At 44.3% G+C, this 23838-nt stretch overlaps 1 protein-coding gene across 2 annotated transcripts in view; it reads right to left on the bottom strand.

Annotated features, from left to right (window-relative positions):
* The window catches only part of LOC119433314 (EF-hand calcium-binding domain-containing protein 14), a 44878-nt gene that overhangs the window by 15281 nt on the left and 5759 nt on the right, over nucleotides 1-23838 (bottom strand). The window contains exons 1-3 of one of the 2 annotated variants that reach the window (XM_037700468.2): nucleotides 10103-10537; nucleotides 8794-8921; nucleotides 3018-3154 (exon numbers count right to left, since the gene is read on the bottom strand). In XM_037700468.2, coding sequence (XP_037556396.1) covers nucleotides 3018-3154; nucleotides 8794-8921; nucleotides 10103-10314 — 477 coding nt within the window. In that variant the 5' untranslated portion in view covers nucleotides 10315-10537. Of the gene's footprint in view, nucleotides 1-3017; nucleotides 3155-8793; nucleotides 8922-10102; nucleotides 10538-17821; nucleotides 18028-23838 lie in introns of those variants that run through there. The other variant, XM_037700467.2, reaches the window with a different exon arrangement.

Below are 23838 nucleotides of genomic sequence, written 5' to 3' on the forward strand. Positions count from 1 at the left end.
CATAAGAGAGGAAACAAAGGAAGGTTAACCAGAATGAAACAAGGCAAGGACGGTGTGACACATACTGGTTTATATATTTTAATAGAAACTGACCTTTAACACCTTCAGGCGCTATGTGCACAATTGTACATGTGAAGATAGCGCATCAAAATCGAACGCATTAATTAAACCTGATATTTAAGATGTGTTGGAAACATCTTGAAACATTTCTGATTGGATGTGTACTGCAAGTTTGAATAATAAGTGTAAAGTGTCTCAGTAAAATTAGTTGGAAGGTACACATGGCTGGATATTTGCCCTGTGTGTTTGTCTCTATATAGCGTTCACTTATTTCATTGTTTTTGCAATGTTTTAGGTAGTTATATGCATTAGGTAGGTACACTCAATGACCGATTTTCCGGACGCCCGACTTTTCAGACGTCTTCGCGGCACCACCACGTAACCCATACAGTCAATGCATCAAAACGTCTGAAATTTCAGACACAACAAACCTTCTTCGTAGGCGTTTAATGCCATGTGTTCATGTCTTTAATGCTGCCCAAAACAGCATTATTCGATGCCGCCACCGCCACCATTTTGATTATCTCGCCTCCTCGAACTGGCGCTCTCGCATACAGATCCGCTGGCAGTCATAGCCACTACTGCGGCAACGCTAGGCCTAGTTACTTAGACGTTCGCTATCAAGCTTCTTTTTGTTCGGCGCCGTGTCACTGAAACAATTCGCTGCTGTTATCAATGGCGCCGACTCCGCCTTTGTAATCCTCGCCAATGTCTTGGAAAGTCGGAAAGCACGCCGCGTGGCATGGTGCCGGTTACTGAAAGTCGGCTTCGCCTCAATACAGCAGTGTCACGCAGTGAAGCATACGCGAAGTATTGCGGTGAAGCACATCAATAGTGGGAAGGGGCAATTGCCACGGGACATGGTATGTTCTCCTTAATTATGCACGCGTGCACCCGCCGCCTCGTAGCACAGCATGAGCTACGATACACATAATAAGTGTACTGGCAGGACGAGTTATTCTGGACGTGCCTGTGGCAATTTGAGCCCTTGGGAGCAGTAAAAGGCATGCATTTGTTTTTTCGAACTGCCAGATTTTTCGGATGTTTTCGCGGCCCCTAGGGAGTCTGAAAAATTGGACGTTGATTCTCCACGCGCCTAAAACCTTTGCTTCTTAAAACAAAAGGGGCGGGAGTCCAAACAGTCAACACTATGCTTTAGTGTCCTTTGCTTCGCCGCATATTGAGGGCACACGCAAAGTATGTGGTCTATTGTCTCGGGAGTGTGACAGACGCTGCAATCAGGGTCCCGTTCTTGTCCAATCTTGTAAAGGTATTTGCGAGTGTACGCCACACCAAGCCGTAATCGATGGATCAGTGTTTCCTGGCCTCTCCGCATCCAAAGTGGAAGTCGGAATCGCAAACAGGCGTCAAGTCTATGGAGCATTGATCATGCCCAGCGCACCATAAGATCGCTTTTGAACTTTATGTGTGAGACGGGCCTAGACGGTCGTCTCTAGGACCTGTGCAGTGTGCAATGTGCGAAATGTGTTTGTGCGATGACGTTGTGTGTGGACAACACTACTCCTGCGTGTAGTGTGTGAGAAGTGCACAACCGCGTATTGGACAACGTGTGTAAATAGTAGCTCATTGTACGATATCATAATCACCTGCCACCTACCTCTCCCTGTATCTCCCACTTCCCCTTACTCCAGTGAGGAGTAGCAGGCTAGAGACACGCTCTCCGGGCTGACCTCTCCTCCCTTCTCTTCATTAAAATCTACTCCTCCTGGACGTTGATTGTAGTTAGGTAGTTAAACGCGTAGCTACAAAAAGTAAATAAAAATTACAAACGAACGTCTGCGACAGGATATGAACGTGCAGATTCCTGATCCGAAGTCAGACGCCTTATCCATCTGATTATGCAGACATTGCGAGAGAAGTGTCACACCCCTGTTAAATGCGTTAGCTATAAGAAGAAAATTTGCTTCCATCAGGTATATATTTCAAGTGTGTGGACAGATGCTTTTCAAGTATGCTAGACCTGAAACAGTTGATATTATCATAGCTGACATTCTTGTAAAGAGTTCTCACATAGAGTCCACATTTTGTAAACTTCAAAAAACTCACTGAAAAAATTAAAAATACCAATTCGTTTGGAAGCTGTATGGTTTTCAAGATTCCAAAGGTACACGAAATGTGATGAAACTAAATTTTCAATGAACAGAATTAATTAACGCTTGAAGTGGTTAAGATATCCCGTGGCAGGTTTCACAATTCTGTTACACCAATTGGATACTTGAAGAAGCGGACACTACTTTGCAGGACAAATTACAGAGTGATGTTTGATAATAAAAAAAAGTTCCACTCATTAACTTCAAAATTAATTACTTTAGAGATACAAATTGCGAAGCTGAAGCCAAGAAGTAATGAAGCAATATTCATTTCACAGAAATCCACTGCTAGCACCAGATTTAAGAAATACACCTTCCAAGATCGGCAGCAAAAAGTACTGATGCTTCAGATAACACTTATCAGCACTGAAGAGGATGGAGTACTGGTATGTGTTAACTCGAACATCAATGAATTTCGCACAGAAAGAAAATACCTAAGGAAGCTCAAAAGTACAGAGACCTCTGTAATGATAACGAAATCACAAGTGCACCGAAGTTTACAAGTCATTTGAAAGTAAACAGTGCTAAAAAATGGGATGGAACAAGATGACACAAGACAGTGCGCTATTTGATCCTGTTTCTTTAGTGCCGCTTGCTTCGAAATCATGCATCAACTAGCTCACCTAGCCGTGCTATTAGAAGTCACGCTTGCTTGCTCACCTATGACAGTGATGAGAATCAGAGCGCAATAGCTTCTCACTTTGTCTGAACTTCAGGCTCCTACACAAACGACTACTGCTTATGACAGGATCAGCATACCCGACAGCAAAGTATTGGGCCAGTGCTAAAGAAAGGAAATGCGCACAAACATGATGACGGCACCCGTGAGGTGTGAAATGCACTGACCTGCTTGGCTAGTGTCGCGAGGTCCGCCGCAGTTCGATGCAGTTCGGTGGCTGTGCTGCTCAGGTTTTGCTCGAGGCCCTTGATCTGGCCGTGGAGGTCGTGCAGCTGCGCCGGCAGCTTCTTGCCATCCACGTCCACTGCACGTAAGTTTGGGCACTCAGCACAATGGGACTGCAGATGTTGAAAGCTATACGTGCTGATCAAAAATATTAATACGGAACAGCGACAGATGGAGGTAACCCTTGTGTGGCTGCAGTAAAGATGGCGACGAAGACAAGCTCATCTTGGTCGCACTTGCTCTACCTAGCTTTGTGATTGTACCTTGTAGATATCTTTCTGCCCCACTTGCACTTTGACAATATCAATACTGAACAATAAAAAACAGTGATGAGTGATGACAAACTGACATTGCTGGGAAGGAAAGTGAAAATGTGAAAGGTGGCACCTCAAATAGCAGCTAATAGGTGGTTGGAAAACTTAAACCAGGAAAAGCAGGGTGTGCAGGAAGTTCCGCAATGGCACCTCATATTAATCCAAGATTGTATGGCAACATTGCAGTGACAAAGAACAAGAACTGACTCATAATCACTGCATAAGCTTGTGCCTTGCACATGCATCACACTGATTCCCTCTGTCACCACTAGCAACGCAGTGATGCTGCTAACCGTGCAACTTGTGACAATGATTTGCACAGTTAAGAAATGCACCAGAAGTGGTTACCAATTGGCCTGACACCAAAATCTACCAGTAGTGTTTAAGTGGAATGCCACGAAAAAGAGTCATCAATAGCTAATTGCAGTTTGTTTCATCAAGTTTTAACTTGGTATTGTCTTGCACAATCCTTTTCACTGTATGCACTGCCACAAAACATTAAGAAGAAATTCTTAAAACTGAACATCAGCTTGAAGTCCAGCAGCTGTTCAGTGTTGGTTTCCTTGTGTTCTTAGTCACCATCCCCATTTTAAAGGGGCCCTGAACCACCCCTCGGGCTTGGTGAACTAACATAGGCCGCGGGTAGCATACGCTGCTGTGAACATCTCAGCTAAGTTTTGCTGTCTAGGGGTGCGTGGAGCTCGCAAGCCCCAGAGCGTGATGTCACCTTTCTCTTAAACGCTCTCGTTTCAACAGAAGACATGATACTCACTCTGTTCTGTGTGCTTTATTGCGTAATAAAGCACATTCAAATACGCGGCTGCTATTGGTTGCTGCGGTCGGCTACACCGCGGCCGCCGCGGGGTGCCGCCACAAGTCCACTGGCTGCTCGCTGTGGGCGACCATGTTTGGCTTACATGTAGTGCGTCGTAGGCACCAAAATCGGAAGTCGTGGTGTCTACGTTAACATCCATAATAAAATTTGAACTGCGTGCCACAGTGACATTTCGAAGGCGAAGCATTGTGGACCCGCCCGACTCAGCCGTAGCCTTCGCAGTGCAAGGTATTGAAGGAGGAAAGGGAGCACAGTGGAGGCCGTGTTAGATTGCCAATAACTCCGCTTCTGCTGCACGCATTGAAGTACTTTTTGCAGCAAAGTATTTCTGAAATAGCCTATTTTCACTTCAAATGTCTTTGTCCACTTCGATAAAAAGTGGTTCAGGGCCCCTTTAACACGACACATTAGCTTTATTGGTTTGTCTTTGAAGCAATAATACACCAGACATTTATTCCATGCTTTTTGGCTATGCGTACTGATACCATTGTAGATGTGTGCAGTAAATGGTACAAAAATGAGCACGGTGGCTTCAAGGTGGCACATAACTGAACCAGGCATAAAACTGACCCTCAAATGACAAATGAGTCAACTGTGCATGCCATAATAAGTTCAGCACCTTTAGAACAGTAAACACAGCTAAACGATTAAGCTGCAACTTTAGCTGAAAGACATGTAAAAAAAAAGTCTGTGAAAGTTGTAAAACATCTGCTGCTTTGTACGCGACCAATCAATATTAATTCACAGTGTGTTCAATGCTGTTGGCTGGAAAGTACTTACATGAACCACGGGAAAGTGCCTACACAAGTATGTGCATGTGTGTCTAACAGTGACACTGCTCACAAGTGAGCATATTAGGAGGTACTGTTCCGGAGCATTCAGGGTGGTAACTAGGGCTAGTTTGTTATTCACAGTGAACTTGTTTTAGCACTGACAGACAAGAACAGATGAAAAATTGGTTGAGGAGACACGAAGCTCTTTACTTTCTGATCATTTAGTTTAACAAAAGCTTAACTAATTTATTCGAATCAACTTTGAAGTCATTTTGAGCGCTCAATATGCCCGGCATCCTCTTTTCATGTGTCCGTGAAACAAGTTTAGGAGCATGGCGCATTCATGCTGAGCACGGCACTTCTTTACTTCTGCCATAATAATATTTTGGCATGGTGAATCGGTTTCACAGGGGAAAAAAGTGCATGCGAACCTTGACATAGCTTTGATTACATCTGAAGTTCTGAATGCCATTTGAAGGTACCTTTAAAGCTGGCTTCTCTGCAATATGCGCTCCCATGAGGAGAAGCCCACTACTGTGAAACAGCCAGTATTTTGGAAGCATTCAGGTGTGCGTGTAACTGGCAAAGTTACTATAACAATGGTAAGCATCATTGGAATTGAGTTCCTGGGTTCTCTTTCAATTCCAGCACAAGCTCTCTGCGTACTGCGCCATCACGATACAAAGTACCAGCATATTCTGAAAGAATGCAGTCCTTTGCTATGCATGCGATCCGTGCAAGTTCCACACGCTGATCTAACTGATTAACTCATTGATTGAATGCTTCATTAATTGAGTGATAATTGATTGAAGTATTGATGGACAGCATTTAACTTCTCAATGTTACAGAGCGGTCAGGGAGAGATGCCATAGTAAAGGATACGAATTCATTTTTATCAACTGTGGTTCTTTAACACAAAACTATATCCAAGTACAACATGAGTGCCATTCACACCTATCAGAATGCAAGCCGCGGACTACAGTAAGTGATACGCAGCAGAATTACACAGCCACTAAGCCCCCATGGCTAGCTGGCACATGGCGCTTATTTCACATTCCGCAGCATAGTGTGTGGCAAACTAGGTAAATCAAGAACATGACAAGTAGAATGAACGTGCATGAGGTAGTGTAAAAGCAAGTACAGAGGTTGTCGAAAGCATAAAGGCAAATGTCAGGTGCACCTAGTGCAACATGAACATTACGAAACGTGAGCCAAAATCAGACAAATGCATGTGGAAGGCAACTGGTGGCACTGCAAGGGAACCATGCGGCAGGGCACCTTAAATATAGAAAGGAGGCTGGCTGTTGCAGCGCATTTCTATTGATAATCACTGCTTTTTGACATTGTCGTGGGGCAGAACCAAATGTTTAAAAAATAAACGAATGAACACTGAGAAATGTGCTATCTCCTAAAATAAACGCTCCAACAAAGAAAGCCTACAAGTGATCTGCAAATGTGGATAAAAATTTTGACAGATATTTGACAGATATTTTGACAGATGGACACACCGGTAATCGAATCAATTCCAATCACCTTAGCAAGTGGAAGCTAGCTTTTTGGATGCCCATTAACACATCTTACTGCAAAAGAGCCATCGAATCATTGCATGAATTATCCAAGGCGAGTAACAAACATTTGTGCTTGGCAAACAGAATGATTACACATAAACCACGAGAACAGCACAGATAGTGCTGCAGATACAGTATAGTGGAGCGAGTTAGCAGCCATTCAGTGGTGAAGAAAACGAAAGGTTAGCAGTGTTGCACAGGCTCAGCAAGGGCCTAGTGGAACCAAGAAAAGCTACGCATAGCGTCCTATGTCTTCCCACAACTCGTATGGTAACCATGGCTTTACGTTGCAAACACGACCGAGGGCTTTTGGATTGATTGATTGAATTAATTTTAACATCCCAATGAAACACTCTGGCTATGAGAAATGCCATATAGGGGAGCTCTCGATTAGCTTTGACTACCTGAGGCTCCTTCATGTGCATCTAAAGCGAAGTACATAGGTGCTTTTGCATACCACCCCCCTCGGCAATCGAACACACAACCTTGCGCTCATAGCAGAATGCCAGTCAATGACAGTGAGTTAGGGCTTTTAGAGTAATGGCAACAAAGTGATAATGAACTTGCACATTTATGTAACTTCTGTGCAAAAAGCAAGGGCCACGTGATAGAAGTGAAGAATGTATTTGTGGCATGAACAGCATGTCCTTGACACTGAGTTCAATTATGGAGAAATAAAATATGGACAGGTAAGCAAAGAGTACAGGACCATCACTTCCAAGTATAGTAACTCCAGAGTATGACCTTGCGGGGTGTACGTGTCCAGTCGCCAAAGGTAGTGCAGGTCTCAAATAAGTGTGCAGGCAGAAACCATGCAGACATCACATGGAGGCGCATAGGTTGAAACAAACAAGTGCCCTGACTTGTCTGTTGAGTGTCGGACTGAAACTTTTTCTGTCCCGGTTCAGTGAAAATGATTAAATTATGGTTAAACTCTAAAGAGAAAAATAATGGTTCAAACTGGTTTGCACCAGTTTATGTCTGCTTGCATAAGCTAAGAATAATTCCAGGAAAGCAGCCTGAACTTATTTTGTACAAGAACTCAATGCCAAGCTGCACAGGAAGGCAAAAAAAAAAAAAAGGTATGTATGCTGCTCTTCAAGTTGCAAGCAGTTAAAAAACAATCAGGCTGTGGAAGCACAACCTCATAAGCAATACATCATTTCTATTCCACCTACTTCCATTTACGTACCACTCTAATCAAAAGGAACTGCCCAACTAGGATATGCTTCTTAATTTCAGCGATTATTATACAGGTCTCCCCAGCGCCCCAAAGACATATGTGACGGTCGTCAATATCAAACGCTCATGAGTGCATTGTTAACATGCCTGCCTCCCGGAGACATGACACCTTTAAAACTGCACTTACAATGCTGCCACTTCTAAAACAACCACAAATTCATGTTCATCTACAGGCGAGATAACATGGTTGAGCCACAAGCTAGAAGGTGACCAACCTAGAGCGGAAACTTGTTTTTTTTTTTTTGGTCAGTTTCGTTCCGGTGTGACAAAAAAAGTAACATTTTGACCCAGTTCAGTTTTCCATAAAAATAACAGTTTTTGTCAGTTTTGGGTGAAGTTCTAGTTTGATACCCCATTTGTCGGTGGTTCCTTTGCCCATGAGAGTATATAACTAATACCTGCAATAAATGGTAAAATATGGTGATAATAAAACATAACAATGATCGGCATGTGAACTAGAATGAGGTGTCCCTCAGCCCGTGAATTATGAGCTATGGCAGATATTTTCATGTCCTTAGCATCTTGTCATGTGCTGTACTGCATATTGTATATTGTAAACCTTTTTGTCCAGAATTGTCCCAAACTTGACATTACTGATAAACTGGATATTAACCACCATCATCCAGCCTATTTTACAATTTCCCAAAATCAAGATGAACTTGTATCTAAGATATGACAACTTTTATGGATGTTTTATAAGGCAGGATTGTGGTCCCTAAGAAACATGCGGCCAAGACAAGTACTATCACTTTGACAGAATGATAAACCGTGTAAAGACAGTATAAGTAAACAAAGATATGCATTCCACCATCCCATTTCGTTCACATTGATGTTCACATGCATCCGCTATACCCTGTATCAACATTGTACTGGGACCTTGGCCAAACTCTAAATCGAGTTGCAGAGCATGGCAAGTAAAAGAGCACAACGTGACTGCAGCAGAAGTGAAGACAAAACTAACTACCCAATGCGTGCGGCAGTATTACCTCGGTGCAGGTGTGCCCGGAGGCTGTCCAGGTCCTGCCTGAGGGCAAGGTGCAACCACACCAGCGCCCCCGCTGCCCCCACCAGCAGCACCAGCCCCACAGGTAGCCAGGCCCACCATCGCACCGGCCTGGGTTGCGTCAAGGGGCAACAGTGTCACCACCTTGGCCTTTCCCATTAAGATAAATCAGAGCAGATACATGGGGTTTATGACTGATACCGCTCTTAAATGAAAGCAGCTTTGAAACAACATTATCTCAACGACAGTGGCTCTGGATAGAAGAAACATGTACGGGAAGTTAGAATTATGTCTAGCACTATAAAACTTTGTTTTTAGGAGCCACCAGTTCTAAGATACTGTCTAGAAAACGCTCTACCACAGGAATTCTTTAGGAGGGTGTAGGTATCAGCTATGACACACTTAGCAATAGAATCTCCCTCCACATTTTTCCCAACACAGAATTTATACGCATGACTTACATCCAAATATACTGCACTCACAATTAGGGAATATGATGCCCGTTTCCAATAAAGCTAAGGAGGTCTATGTAAGGATGCTGTATCTCTAATTGGCGTGGAGGCTATGATTCACACATCTGTCTCGGCATTAAACAAAATACCCGTTTTTATGTGCACGAAATGGCAGGCATACAGTGCAGTAACCTGCTTTAGCACTCCAGAAGGTTTATCCCTATACCATTTTCCTTATCATTTTGCACACATCTGACCGTAAATTACAAATAAGTACCCACGAGTGTTAAAACGCAGATTCATAAGTTCTTTGGTGATGCTTGCTTGGCGTAATATGTTTTCACGTGCAATCAATTGTTTTTTCGCCCCAGCGGCTAAACTAGGGAAACAGTGGCCTCTTTCCACAACTTGGACAGTCCTTGCCTATCGACACCCCCTCTCTATTTTGTGACAGGTTCTGCATTGCACCGACGAACAACCCGGCCATCTGCAACTGCCGTGAACCACATGGCACTCATGGCACACAATGCAGCATGACGAACGTTGGAATGACAGCACTTAACGCCCTGGCCACTCCTGGTTCCCTTATTTCTAAGTTCTCTCTCTTTTGCATGTCTCCATAGCACATAAGCAAAGCACCAAGTTTAAAGGGATAACTTTTTTTTTTTTTGCATTTCAATCTATCTGCTTCCATCCTTTCCATCGACCCCCTCCCCCTTTCCTTTTTATCGGCCATGCCAGACGGTGCAGATAGCGTAGCTACGACTCGGAGGCGGCGACTGCGGACTCGAGGGAGGATTGTTCCCGCCTCGAGACAGGCCGGGGGGGTGTTACACTCACGGCGCCGCGGGCAACCGGTAAGCGGCGAGGGCCGCGTACGACGACGTCTCGACGTCGGACGAGTCCGAGCCATGGCCGCCGTGGGGGCCCGCGGCCACGACGGCTCCCTTGCGGAGCAGCTCCTGCACCGCGTGCTGCTGCTGCGACAGGACGGCGCGGGGCGCCGTCGCGCGACACGACACCAGGGCGTCCAGCTCCTTGCGCTTCTTCATCTTCTTGAACGGCGGGCCCGAGCAGGCATCCGGACGGCACGCCAGCTTCGCGGCGCCTCGAGACCACGACTACGCGCGGTCCGCGACGGGCCCGGCAGCAGATCGATACGGCGGCGCGGAGCGCTAACGATCAATCCCCGCGCGCGACGCCATTGCGGCAGCGGCAGACGCCGCGTCGCGGCCAGACGGCACGCGGTTTTCGCGCGAGCAGACGACGCGCGGTCGACGACCGCGAGTGGGACGACGGGCGCATTGCGGGTTCGACGAGACTTCGACCCTGGATCCTCCGCAGGAGCTGAACACCTTCGAGAAGCACCTCTCTTTTTACGAGCTATATATAGAGGGACTTGCGCAAGTTTCCGGACCGGCAACAGCGCGAAGCGTGGCGCTCGAGTACACGGGACGGGAGAAAAGATGGCGGGAAAGCGCGAATGCTATCTCGGGCGCGTTGATTCGTGGTCAACGTGGCGTAGTTTGACGTAACGCTGACGTTCCGGTCCTACCCCAACTGTCATCCTCGCGCAGTTTTGAGACTGGCACTGAACAACGGTGGCAATTCCGAATTAAGGCGCAATCCGCCTGTACGCTGCATCATGCGTGACGCTCGAGATAGTCGAGGACTACGGCAAAATTTTGCATCGCGTAAGAAAAAAAATATTTGTAGTGATTCTGCTCCTACGGAGAAGGCTCGGTGCAAAATGGTGTGCGCGAAATGCGAACGCGCGCATCAGAAGCAACTCGCTAAATTTGTCTTCCATTTCGAAACTAGAAAGCACACCGCCATTACCGCTCACCGGAAGTGACGCAGACCCTGACTCATGACGCCGCCAGTACCGCTCGCCGGAGGTGATGCAGAACCCAGACTCATGAACTAACCCACCTGACCACTAGGGGTGCCTGTCGTCTGCTATGAGACACGCTGAGGTCGTTAATTTAAAAAGGTGGTTGCTTGCCTTGCTGTTTCACCGCAATTACTTTCGTGATCTCTGCTATCTGTTTTTACCAAAATGAGATCTTGTTTGCAGATGTCCTTTCACTCATACTCATTGGACACCAATCAGTGGCGGAAACTATTTGAAGTTTGGGTATATACCGTGCGTGCTTTCTTCACAACCCTGTCTGCAGATCTTGCAACATGCCACACCTGGGACTCGCATGCACTCACAATGTGGAACTTCCTTGTGGTTTTCAAACACAATGGAAAGTGTCTGTTTGAAATGCAGATACCGTATTTTCTGGTCTGTAAGTCGCACCTTTGTATAAGACACACCCACCTCAAAACGGCAGTTTTTCCGAAAAAAAAAAACGTATAAAAAGTCGCACCGCTGAAGCGATAAAAAAAAATTACAGTGACGTTACACTCCGTGAACGGGGGTCACGCGCAAGCGTATGGGTGCCATATATTTCGACTCCAGGTGCATTTCTGCCGTCGAAGTTGCCGCCATGTTCCGTATAAAGTCCAAGGGCGATAACATCGTCCTCGCACGCCATAGAGCGTCCGACGGTGAGCGGAGTCGCGCACAAGGGAGGAAAGCGGGAAGGCAGCAAGGGGGGGGGCGTCTTGTACTCTGGTAGCAACTGCGTAGTTTGCGCAGCGGCGCGCGCCGTATTTTGACAGCGTTCTGCAGATGTGACGAATACGGGGTCGGCCGACTCGCGGTCGGCCTGCCGCCGCTTGCGTTGCTGCTCCGTCCTTCTCGCACGGCGCTCGGGAACTCGATCACGTGAAGAACGTACCTGCCACCTCGATAGCGCACACAGAACCCGTCGCAATTAAGTCAACCAGTGAGCTTCGCGTGGCCATAACATTGAATCTGATTTTGACGACAGTTTTCCCGAAAAAAAAAAAACGTACATAAGTCGCACCGTTCCATAAGACACACCCCCGAAAAATTCAGAAAAAAACCTCGTCTTATACACTGGAAAGTACGGGAGTTTTGTCTTCTATTTATTTATTTTTGTTTGATATAATATGGAAGTTCCAGGAGTCACCGATAATTTGTTATAACCTATTTATCATATAATTCTGACTGCTGACGACACAATTTCTTTTATAAGACACCTGTTTTGTGTACTTATAATGACGCTGCTGCCACTGCAGCTGACTGGCAACATGGTGTCTCACAAGCTAACACATCTGCTAGCTTTTTCAACCACGCTCCTAGCACCTTGGAACAATGCTGAATAAAGAATTGATTGACTGAGTGATTGATTCAATGATTGAAGGTTCCACATGCACTCGCAAGCGTCGAAAGGCCCATGGCTGAGTTCTCAATCTAAATGACAAAAGCTTCTGTTCCAATTCAGTCGTGCGTGCACATGCTGAGCCTTACTACTACAACCTTTCCTGTAAGGACGTTTTCCCCATTGCATGAAGCTGGTTCTGATAACAAGTCATCCATACACCCTCGGGCACCTTGCCAAACCGTTCCATCTCTGCATTATATATCATGAACACAATACAGAAATTATATAGAAAAGAATATAGAAAAGTGTGAAGATATAAAAATGTTAGAAAGAAGAGATAGAAAAGGCTGCTGAAACCATTGACGACAATCATCAAAGTAAGCGAAGCTTACACTGTTTTGAACCATACTGCGCTCGTCTCTCCGTTCTCTTTTCTTTTTTTGCCTACCTGAAGCATTGTTTTATGTGGCTGCTGAACGGCTGCACCTCATAATCTAGCACAGGCATGACACCCAGACGCACTGCTGCATGCGAATTTCATCCTAAATGGCTGTCTCACTTTCGTCATGTAGTGTTACGTAACATGTAACACATCCTACCTGACACAACATGCAAGGCCGGTTGCATCCTTTCTGCCGCCAACCAAGCACACGTGCCCACTCCATGATGGCGGTAGATGATAGCATGCACAGTCTACACTACAACACCGTCCCTCCTCACCACATCTTTCCTCAATTCCAACAACCAATCAAAGCATCACAATCCTACCGACTCTACAAGGAAAGCTTTGCTTTAACCCCACAAAGCCCAAACCCCATCCAAATACACATGAAAACATGTTCATCTTTATTTCTAGCCATGGATACTACATTCATATAAGAAAATACAATTAAATGTTATTTCAGTTAAGTATTTGATTCCATCTTGAGCACGCAATGTTGTGCAACATTCCACATTACTGTACAGCACTGTACAGGAACTGAACAATACATGTGGAGGCACCAGCACCAGTTGAACGCAAACAAACCACCTTGCTTGCCCAGAAGAGCTGATCGGACGCAATAATCAAGTATGACGAAGTTTCTGTATGGTCTGTGACCTGACAACCATTGCTTGGTGAGCCTAAAGAACGCAGCAGAACAGCAACCAGGTGCCTGTTGTAATAAGAAAAAACAAAAGACCTCTGTACCTTACCCGTTTTCACATTTGCGAAGCTAGTGCTTTCCCGCATAGCATGGGCATCACTATGGGTAGTATTCGCACCAACATTTTTTTGCATGATCTGACTTACAAAAATTGGGAACTAGGAACCAGGTGCATACTTTATATATTTCTGACCTTCTTTTACTCTCAGCACTTAAACTGAATATAGCAAATTATTACTTTCATTCATGTTCTTTGAGGTGCTCCTTTAATGTTTCACATGTCAGGCTTAAAATGTCAGTGTCCTCTGCAGGTCTAGCTCTAATTACCCCAAGGAACACATTCTGAAAGACAAAATCCAGAACAAGAGGGCTCAAGGAGATGATCACAACTCCCGAACCTACCCTACCAGAAAGCCTGCCAGGTTCTAATACACAAAGCTAGGTCTGGCTTCACACTGACCCCCACTTCACGAAGCAATGTCAGGCTTAAAGAAGAAGGAACACATCTGTCAACACCGAGGAGGACACAAACACACCTGAGGAGCTTAGCATATCTTGCGCACTATGTCGCACAGAAGAAGCAAACCAAACATCAAACGACTGCTATGGAACTGTCCCACAACACAAGATGCTCGAGATAAATTTACTCCAGCATGTAGTGTCACCAGCTACAGGGAGGGGTCTCCTCACCCATAATCTCCCTCTGGAAATGCAGAAACATTGCCTGCTATCACTATGGTTATTTACCACAGAGAGTGACTTCACTGGACTGACCTGAGCCAGACTGCAGCACCTTTAGTGCAACCACCTCCGTAATCCTGCCCAACAGCCTCCTGTACCCTATCGAAGCCTATAAAGCCATCCCTTCTCCAAATAAAGGTTTTATTCGTTCATATTTATTCAGACAACGATTACTGATGTTGTATTCCCTCGCTGGAGAAGTCGTAAAAGGAACGGCAGAGGATGGTCACAGAGTTTCTGGGAGAGACACGGGAAGCAGACATCAGCTTGCTCTCTTCTCACAGTGCCAGAAGCAGTGTTGGCGGTATATTTTGACATGACTGGTGCTGAGTAAGGTGAAATCTCGCTATAGTGATCATATCCCGAAAATTATATGCTCGAGAAGAGCTCCCCAAGATGTTTAGGCAAAGAACAACCAGATGCTGATGTTACATGTAGTTATCAATAAAAGAAAAAAACATGGCGGCGCATCGCCATCTCTCTTCGAAAACAAAGCTCTGCGCACAGTTTTCAACAAGGCTTAACTTGACATTCCAAAAAACTCGTGTTGTTGCATCCTTTCAGGTACAAAAATTGCGGTCATCAGTCATCACCAACTCGAATTGCAGCAATTGCCAACTAGTCTACAGGCTGCCATAAAATGAGAGGCACTTTGCCTTTCATGTCGGAGGACCTACAGTAAGCAGATGTGTAGATGTAAAGGCATTCTTTCACACTAGACGGCGTTTATTTTTTTTGTAAGAAGCCGACATATTTCAACATAGGGCGGCAGCAAACAGTTCAGAATGTTCTAACGTCACACACAAAATTCAAACATTTTTCTATGCAAAGAGGTGATTTGCTGAGTTCGATTTATGAATTGCAAATATGATTTTCAATCTATGACACTGTACGTACTGCTATGTATTGTTACTGCAGCTTCCAAATGTTCCAAGGACTTGTTTTAATCAGAGTCAATATAACAGAGTTTGGCTGTATACTCACCCATAAAGAGGAAAACACAGTGAAACTTGATACTATCCACTAATGCACAAGACCCCTACTGCAGTGATACTACTGCTCCAACTTGCGGGAAAACATCAGGTTGGATTTTTGCTGTTTAATATGTTGCCATTAAAAAGGCAGCCAATCAGCCAATTACCAAAGAGCACTAAATGTTGGCGCAGTCCAGTGCAGTGGCCACTGATTGCCCAACTTGCTGCTTCTGATGATTACCTTAAACACAGCATTGTATGTTGACAAGCTGCTGGGGGCCATCTGCTTGCAAAAAGCAGTAGACAGAAATTGTTGTGGAACAGCACAAACACCGCAGTGCTGGTTTTGTATACAAAAGGCACAGTTCCTTGAAACTCTGCGAGTTTCAGGTTGCCACCAGGATCGCTTCCATCAACGCATTGAACACTAATGGTACGTCATCAGTGCAGCAATTCTCACTGGCTGAACTCATGGCAATTCTCAGTGGGTGAACATGAACACGGGCAGCAATCCAAAAGGATTATAGTGCATACTGATGAGGAACACATTATTGGAACCTTCCAAGTGCCACGAGAACAGGCACGGAGAGGGACAACATGGTATTACGATGATGTCTTTGCAGTGGAATCAAACATTAATTCTGTGGGTAGATAGTGAAGAAGTTGTGCGCCCCTAGTGGAAAGGACGCCATGAAACTCGTGTGATCTCCTTTATTTCTTGCAATAAAATTGATTGACTAATTGGGCTATTGATCTGCTGTCAATGAGGTGGCAGTTAAAGCTGGTCTCAAGCATAGCAAACTCGTTCCTTCAAGGCCAGCAGATGATCACAGTCCACAAGTCTTGTTTGAACAATTTAATGGGACACTGAGGGCAATATCAAGTCAATCTAAAGACATAGAATAGCGCTTCAATGAGTCCACATTATCACTTTTACAGACAATAGAGCATGTTAAACAAGATGCGTTCACATTAACATCTCCGCTACATGCTAAAGAAATTATGTAAATGTAAGATGGGATTAGTCTTCAACTCTCCGAGTATGCAACACCATCTCTCATACTGTGGTATGTGCTACTTATTACTGATAAATTTTATTCAACCATTCACAATATTAATTAAAAAAATTATGGTGCATTTGAGCATGAAAAAAATGCAGGTCAGCAACATTATTGCCCTTATCCTACAGGGAAACTCACTGGTGCCACCTCTTCACGCTGCTCTGCTGGCACTTTCCAGAGAATTATGGCGCCTACTATGCAAGGGCCTCCTAAGAAAGCAGGAAGTGCTGCTCGCGAGGGCATGAGCTTCGAGATTACTAGCACAGCTGCTCAAGAGAGTCCATTCGATTGCGAGCTAATCTGAATTACGGAGGAATTGCATGGCCATTTTCAGCAGTGATTTCCGCTGCAACTATGTCGTCTTTTGGCATTAAACAAATATTGCGAGGGTTATAGAAGGGCAATCAATCAATCTATGCTAGATGTGTTCAGTGTGTCTTTTCAGTGTCCCTTTAGAGCAGTACTGAGATGACATTTTCGACTTCTCGCTTAATTGTGCTAAATCCCAAAGCCTAAAAAAAAATTAAGCATACTCAACTCCAGTTGACATCTAAGAAATGTGTAATTTGTGGCTTTAGAGAGCTCTAGGAGCTAGCCAAGCAAAGCAGGACTGCAGTCAAGCAGACCCTCATATTATTATGAGTGCGACCTCAAATCTAGACCAAGTAGTGCCTGACCTTAGATGCAAAGCAAGAGGAGCATTGATGTCATGGTTAATTATGCAGCTCTACACCCTTTCTTTCGGGGCACAAAGCTCTTACTTTATCTTGGGCAGCAGCCTATCCAACTAGTGGCTTCTTTCTTTTTACTGGCTGCTTCATGAAAGAGGCCAGATACCAGATACATGACAAAAACTGGGTTGACTTGGACATGAATGTGTCACATTAGTAAGTTACTGTAATACTGCAATACTACTGCAAACCAGTTTCCGTTTTGGTATCGAGCAGTTTGACGCGTCATGTTTTTGCGATAATCTTAACTCACTCGGTTCCTGCAATTGCTGTAGCTGCCGTAAGGAAGAGTAGCCTGAAGAAACGTGTATAGCACTCTTGATTACTGCTATTTATGAGCAATGTCATCATACCTAGCCATATTCCAACATGACATCAGAAAAGCTTGCTCTGTGTCAAGATGTCGCAATAACTGCAATAATGCCAGGTACGGCATTTTGAGACCAACTTCGGTATCGCATTAAAATATCTTATAAGTGCTTCCCAACCATCACACTTGCCAAGTGCTATCCTTTTATATGTGAGAAGTGTATGGTACAATTTTTACATATCCAAATATATTTCGTGTCTGCACGTTACGTTGCGCACACACGCGAGGGTGCTTTTGGAGCCCAGCTGTTCGCACGCTGGAAAATCGCCCCTAGAGAGAACCGAGCGTAGACACTTACTATTTTGTCGGTAGATGGTGTACAGGTGGTCGAGGCGGGAGCGCACGCTCAGCAGGAACCAGGCCTGGGCCACCAAGATGGCCACCCCGAGGAGAAAGCCTAGGGCTTTGACCAGCGAGATGCATCCTTCACTGCCGCCCCCACAGCACGCACTGCCAGAGTGCGGGCTGCCCGTAAGCACCAGGCCGCGGGCACCGCGAAGCCGCCTGCACAGACCGGGACCCCAAGCGTCAATGAGCTGTGCATTCATGCCTGAAGCACACAGTAGCTGCAGATTCATTTTTTTAGTACACATAGACGATTAGAATACCTATCAACCATTTGGCTGCCGGGTGTCTATCAGAAATGCAACAAATTCAACTTCTAAGTAACACATAGGCACGCTGTAATTTCACATGCTGTTTATTGGCAATATGTTGCTAAAGATTTGAATGTTTTTTTTAAATCTGGAAAAAAAAAAATAATACATATGCTACTTAATGATTTTATTAGATATTGTTCCACAGGCAACATGGTCTTTTGTTGCGGTCGTTTTCCCTTGAAGACACCTCATAATCAACATCAAAGGGCTGTGAATCACAGTTCATAAGCAGTTCTTCAACTCCTGCATTGTTAATAAATGCATAGAATTATTGCACTGGTCTGCAATGTCAGAAAACTAGAGATGTGAGCAACACCAGCGCTGGATAAACTCTGCCATGACATCTGTCATATTACCATAGCGACCCACCATAAAATTTCTGTTTAACCAACTTCTGCAGTAGATGGTGCAATCAGTGCACGGATGTCTCAGGCTCACGAATTATCTCAGGCACGATCAAAGGTGTGCTTTAGCGGCCAGACGAATATACTTGTGGCAATGCACATAAAACGCTTAAGAGAGAAAGAGAAGGATAAACGAAAGGCAAGGAGGTTAACCATGACTGAGCCCAGTTGACTACCCTACACTGGGGGAAGGGGAGGAAAAGATTAGGAGGAGGAGAGAAAGTCCAGTGTAGATGTTGTCAACGCCCCCCCAGTGAAAGTTCCCTGCTCTATTTCCCAAATGGTCGCTCAGTCTGGTAGTGTTCAGAAAGCGCAGTAGCGCTATTGTGGCCTTCTGCAGATAAAATATGGGAGGCTAAGTAGAGAAAACTCTTTAAATTAAAAGCAGAGAATTTTGCACGCATTGATGTAGTTTCCGACATTCTATTCTGGATAGGGATAAGGATTGAGAAGGCCCTAAAAGGACGAGGAGGGCGGGATAATGAAAAATAAAAAGCAGATCACAGGGCAGGAAAATATATGATCACTATACAGTGACTTGTATTCTCTAATAGTCAACATAAAAAAAAAAAAAAAGATTTTGCACTTACTGCTGTTTTATTTTTGCTCAAATATTGCAGCAAGATCGCATTTTATAACCCGAATCGTTCAATATAACAGTTGGCACTGTTGCTTGTCTGATTTGTCCAGAAAAAAAAAAAAAAAACAAGTTTCCCCTTATTTGTGCCCCTCGTCATGTCGGCCTTGCATCCTCCAGAAAACCATGCTTTGCCGTGCAGCAAACAGAAGCGATCAAATGACATCATAGCTGCCATGTTAGGACACTTTTTACAGCTAGAGGCTTGGATGAAGGCAAACTAAATTAATTTTTTTTAAGGGCAAACTAGCCAAGTAAAAGCGTGTAGTGTTTATTGAGTGATCCAGGCCTTAAAATGCAACCTTGCTACAAAATTTGGCCACAAACAAAGCACCGAAATATTTTTTTGTTCAGCGGATAAACACAGGTCTCTGCATGTATAGGCGAGGCAAAGGTGATCGTGTTGATGTAAATGAGCTTGTCACGTGAGCCTCTGTCTCGAAGGAATGAAAAAAAGGAAACCTATACCTTTATGTTGTTTTCATATATTTGACCACCAACCTAAAAATTCCATATAACCTACCTCAACACAACCACATTGCACCTGCCCTTTGTGCCTCCCCCCCCATATAAAAAAATTTAAGTTCCAGTAGGACACCCATATTGAAGGCAGTTCGCCTTTGCCATGATGTCATAGAAATGAGCGAACGTAACTGGCTAGTGCAACTACACAACTTTTCGTTAAGTTGGATGGTGACGTATGTGCCACTGTGTGCCACTACAGCATGGTTCCTAGGCTCCAGCAGTTCTTTGGGAACAACCTGTTCTACTACAAAAATTAACAAATCCTTTCTATAATAAATATCCAGGCAAACACATCTGATCAATTGTGAGGTAAACTTGGCCGATACGGCACATCGGTAACGAGACATCTATAAAAAAAAAAAGTTTGGCCTCCTTCCTCTCACGTCAATGAGCCTTGTGATGTGTGGCCCAGGCACCATGCCACCAAAGTTCACCCAAAATGCCAGCTCTCCAAAAGAGCTACCATGATGCTAAGAATGTGAGGCGACCCCAGAATGAATCTGAAATCGCCAACAAACATGCTATCCATACCAAAGAGCACTGCAGTGGAGGTGAATGTAGATTTATGAGGCGAATTAAATGGGAATATATTCCGAAGAATGTAACGATTGACTGTTATCTGTTCATTCGTTTCATACAGTGAAACTTCACTTGAACAAACTTCAAGGGACCCCACGAAAAAGTTTGTTAAAGTGAAAGTTCGCTGAACTGAGGTAGCTATGTTGCAATTTATCAGGAGCTAAAAAAAAAAAACATTCGTTGAAATGAAATTTGAACCCTATTATTTGCAATGCTGCTTATTTAAATGTGAATTTCTGCTTATTTAGCATGTTTTGAAGAATGCAGTAATCTTTTGCTGCATTTGTGCACTAAGGACTGCAGTGGTGATGAATTGAGTCACTGTGTCCAAGCTCTCATAAACCTTCGCCAGCACAACACTCCGCTAGGCAGCGGACTTCACTTTTTCCAAGTACATCAGTGCTTCTTTAGCAGAAATTCTTGGTGCTTCCTCTACAAGGGTTACTTCTTTCTCCTCCTCTTCTCGTTCTTGAGGTAGGACGCTCGTTACAATCTCTTCTATAGACAGAGTGGCGCATGTCTCAGGTGACATAGTCCTCAAAAGGCAAAGCGCTGTCTGTACACAGTCTTTCAGACAATTCCTTCCAGCTACCGGGTTCCTACGTTAACTGGGTCAGGCTTCTGCATTCTCAGATTTAGCAGAATGCGCTGCACAAGCCGCTTCCTCTAGTGCACTTTTACATTTTTTATGACACCGAGATCAAGAGGCTGCAAAACTGATGTGCACTTTGGCGGGAGAAATTTAACTTGGATGTTGCTGAGACGTGTGTCGACTAAGTAGGCCGAACAATTGTCCAATATAAACAAAATCTTGCGATTCTTTCTTGCCATCTCATTGATAACATCTACAATCCACTTTGTAAAAAGTTTACACGACATCCAATCCTTCGAATTATGGTAGTAATCAAATGGGAGCGATACCAGCCCCTTAAAACATCTTGCGTGGGCATAGCAACCGATGATCAAAGGCTTCATTTAATGCATACTCGATGTGTTGCAGCAAAACAATGCTGTGATCTTTAATAAGGATAGCTTGCCACCTATGCACGTGTCATCTTTATAGCACAGGGTTTTGTTCGGGAGCAGTTGGTAAAATACACCGGTCTCGTCTGCGTTGTCTCGTCTGCATAAATCCTTTAGCCATGTGGCAACAGCGTCATCTGCTTTACTGAAATATCCAGTGCACAGTCCCTTGCGTGCGGGGCCGAGCTACGTACTTTCTGATGTGGCCGCGATTGCTTGACGCTGGCTTTTAATTGTCAACAACGATGATGCTGAGATCCCAAATGCCTTTGCACCGTCGACTTGACAGTTGCCCGGAGTCCAGCATATGCAAACCATCCAGTTTTTTGTCTAGAGACAGGCGCTTCTGTTTGACACTCATAACGAGCACGCAGTTGCAGGGCTAAGGCTACAGCTGTCACTGGTCTCTTACACACATGTTACCAGCTTTGTGATATTGTTTCTGTGTTTTAGGACTGACATTTTTATGTTTGTAAAAAATTATGTATCTTTATACCGCTCATACGATGAGTTGTGTATGCGATTTAGTTATTCTTTTCTTGTACATGAATGCATGTTAACTTACTGCGTAATGCTTTTTGCAAGGCTTGAGAAATTAATTCTGAATTTGTTGCGAAGTTCTTGTGCACAATCCCAGCTGTTTCACGGGTGACCAGGACCTTCTCAGGCCCTTGCCTGTTGGCTTGGCGCCCTCTTTTCGTTGAAAAGAAATAAACTTTCACTTTCACTTTCATTGCAGCTGTGGTTCCGTTTGGTTACGAAAATACATACGTAGCCAGCCAATCCAGTTCAAAGCCGAAGGGGTCCGACTGCTCGTCACGCGGTATGAAGCGCCGTTATCCGCGTAAAATAATGGTCTCCACGATGGGCGCCGGTGGCGCACTGCTGGCGGAACTTAGCTTAACAGCAAGTGTGCGGCTGGTATAGCCAGCCACACAGCAACAAAGAACGTCAAACGCAAAGTGAGAGAGGCTGAGACAGTGTCATGTGTGGCGGCAATGGAAAAGAAACCTGCTATGACTAACTGCCTCAAGGGAAAGAATGCTATCAGGAAAGAAACAATTTATGATAACTCAAAGGGAAGCTCCTTACTTTTCGAAGCGAGATCAGGATGCCTTAGAACGCATAGTTATAAAGCGAGGTAGACCAAGGATGAAGACGCATGTGCTTGCTATGGTAAAGCTAGGGAAACAATGAAACAGGTTTTATTGGAATGTGAAGAAATCTATCCAGCTACCAGTCTAGGCTCCTCTGACCTCCTTGAAGCCCTTCGGTTCAGGGATAGCAAGGGGAAAGTAAACATGTACGCTATAGAGATTAGTAAGAGGTGCTTGGAGGGTTGGTGGCAGAAAAGTAGGGAGACAACAAACAACGGAGACGTACACAAATGGAGTCCCCAGTAATGGTTCAAAAAGTTTGATGCTTGGAATTCTATGTATGTGTGTGTTTTCTCAAAAATAAAGGTAGGACATTAGGCAAAATAATAATGAGAGCTTGGTGGCACAACCCACCATCCCGTTTCAAAGGGGACGCTCATAGCATCCATCCATCCATTATTGCGAAGGCCACGGTAAAGCTATGCTACAGAAAGTGCGGTTGTACTACTGATCAATATGACGTGGGAGGCATTGGATGGTGTCACAAAATATGTTCGTTAAACTGAAATGCATTAGCATTGGGTCCAATGGCGCTTCAGTGAGGGATTTAGAAAAAGTTCATACAAATGAATAGTTTGTTTAACTGACGTTCGTTCAAGTGGAATTTTACTGTACTTGCAAGCCCACTTCCCTCTGTAACGCCAATATAACACCTGGAGGATAAAACGCCTATAACGCCTGGAGGGTAAAATAAATAAATAAATTTAATTATGACATTTCACTACAACAAGGGCTTAGTAGGCAAAGTGGAATGAAATACTTCCACATAAAAATTGAGCAGTAATGTCATAATTACTTTTATTTATTTATTTTACCCTCCAGGCGTATTAGGCGTTTTACCCTCCAGGCGTTATATTGGCGTTACAGAGGGAAGTGGGCTTGCAGTAAACAAATAAATAAACGAATAAATAAATAAATAAATAAATATATAAGAAGTTGTGGGGTTAATGCCACACTATATGACGTCTGGGAACACCATGCCACTGACGTTATCCAAAAATAACGCACAGAGATGTTACGATGTAAATAGGCAACATGTTCCATTAATTGATTTCTTTTTTTAAGTGGAGGAGGAACTGTACTTAAATCAATTATTCTAGGCTCTGAAAGGAGGACCATACAGTCAACCACAAAAGATTACAGGACACTTGTATTCTACGGTGAATGTGAATTTTTGGTCCGGTTAAGGCAAGACACTTCTGACGTAATGGATCACTGTGTAGGTTGTAAAAGTTATTAAAGACTGAAAACTTTGGTTTTAGAGGCTTATGTGAAAATTTGGCTATTTTGCATATCCTAAGCCTTGTAAACTTTTATGGCCAGCAGTGCAT

This window comes from Dermacentor silvarum, chromosome 11 (genome assembly GCF_013339745.2).
Source record: "Dermacentor silvarum isolate Dsil-2018 chromosome 11, BIME_Dsil_1.4, whole genome shotgun sequence".
Taxonomy (NCBI): domain Eukaryota; kingdom Metazoa; phylum Arthropoda; class Arachnida; order Ixodida; family Ixodidae; genus Dermacentor; species Dermacentor silvarum.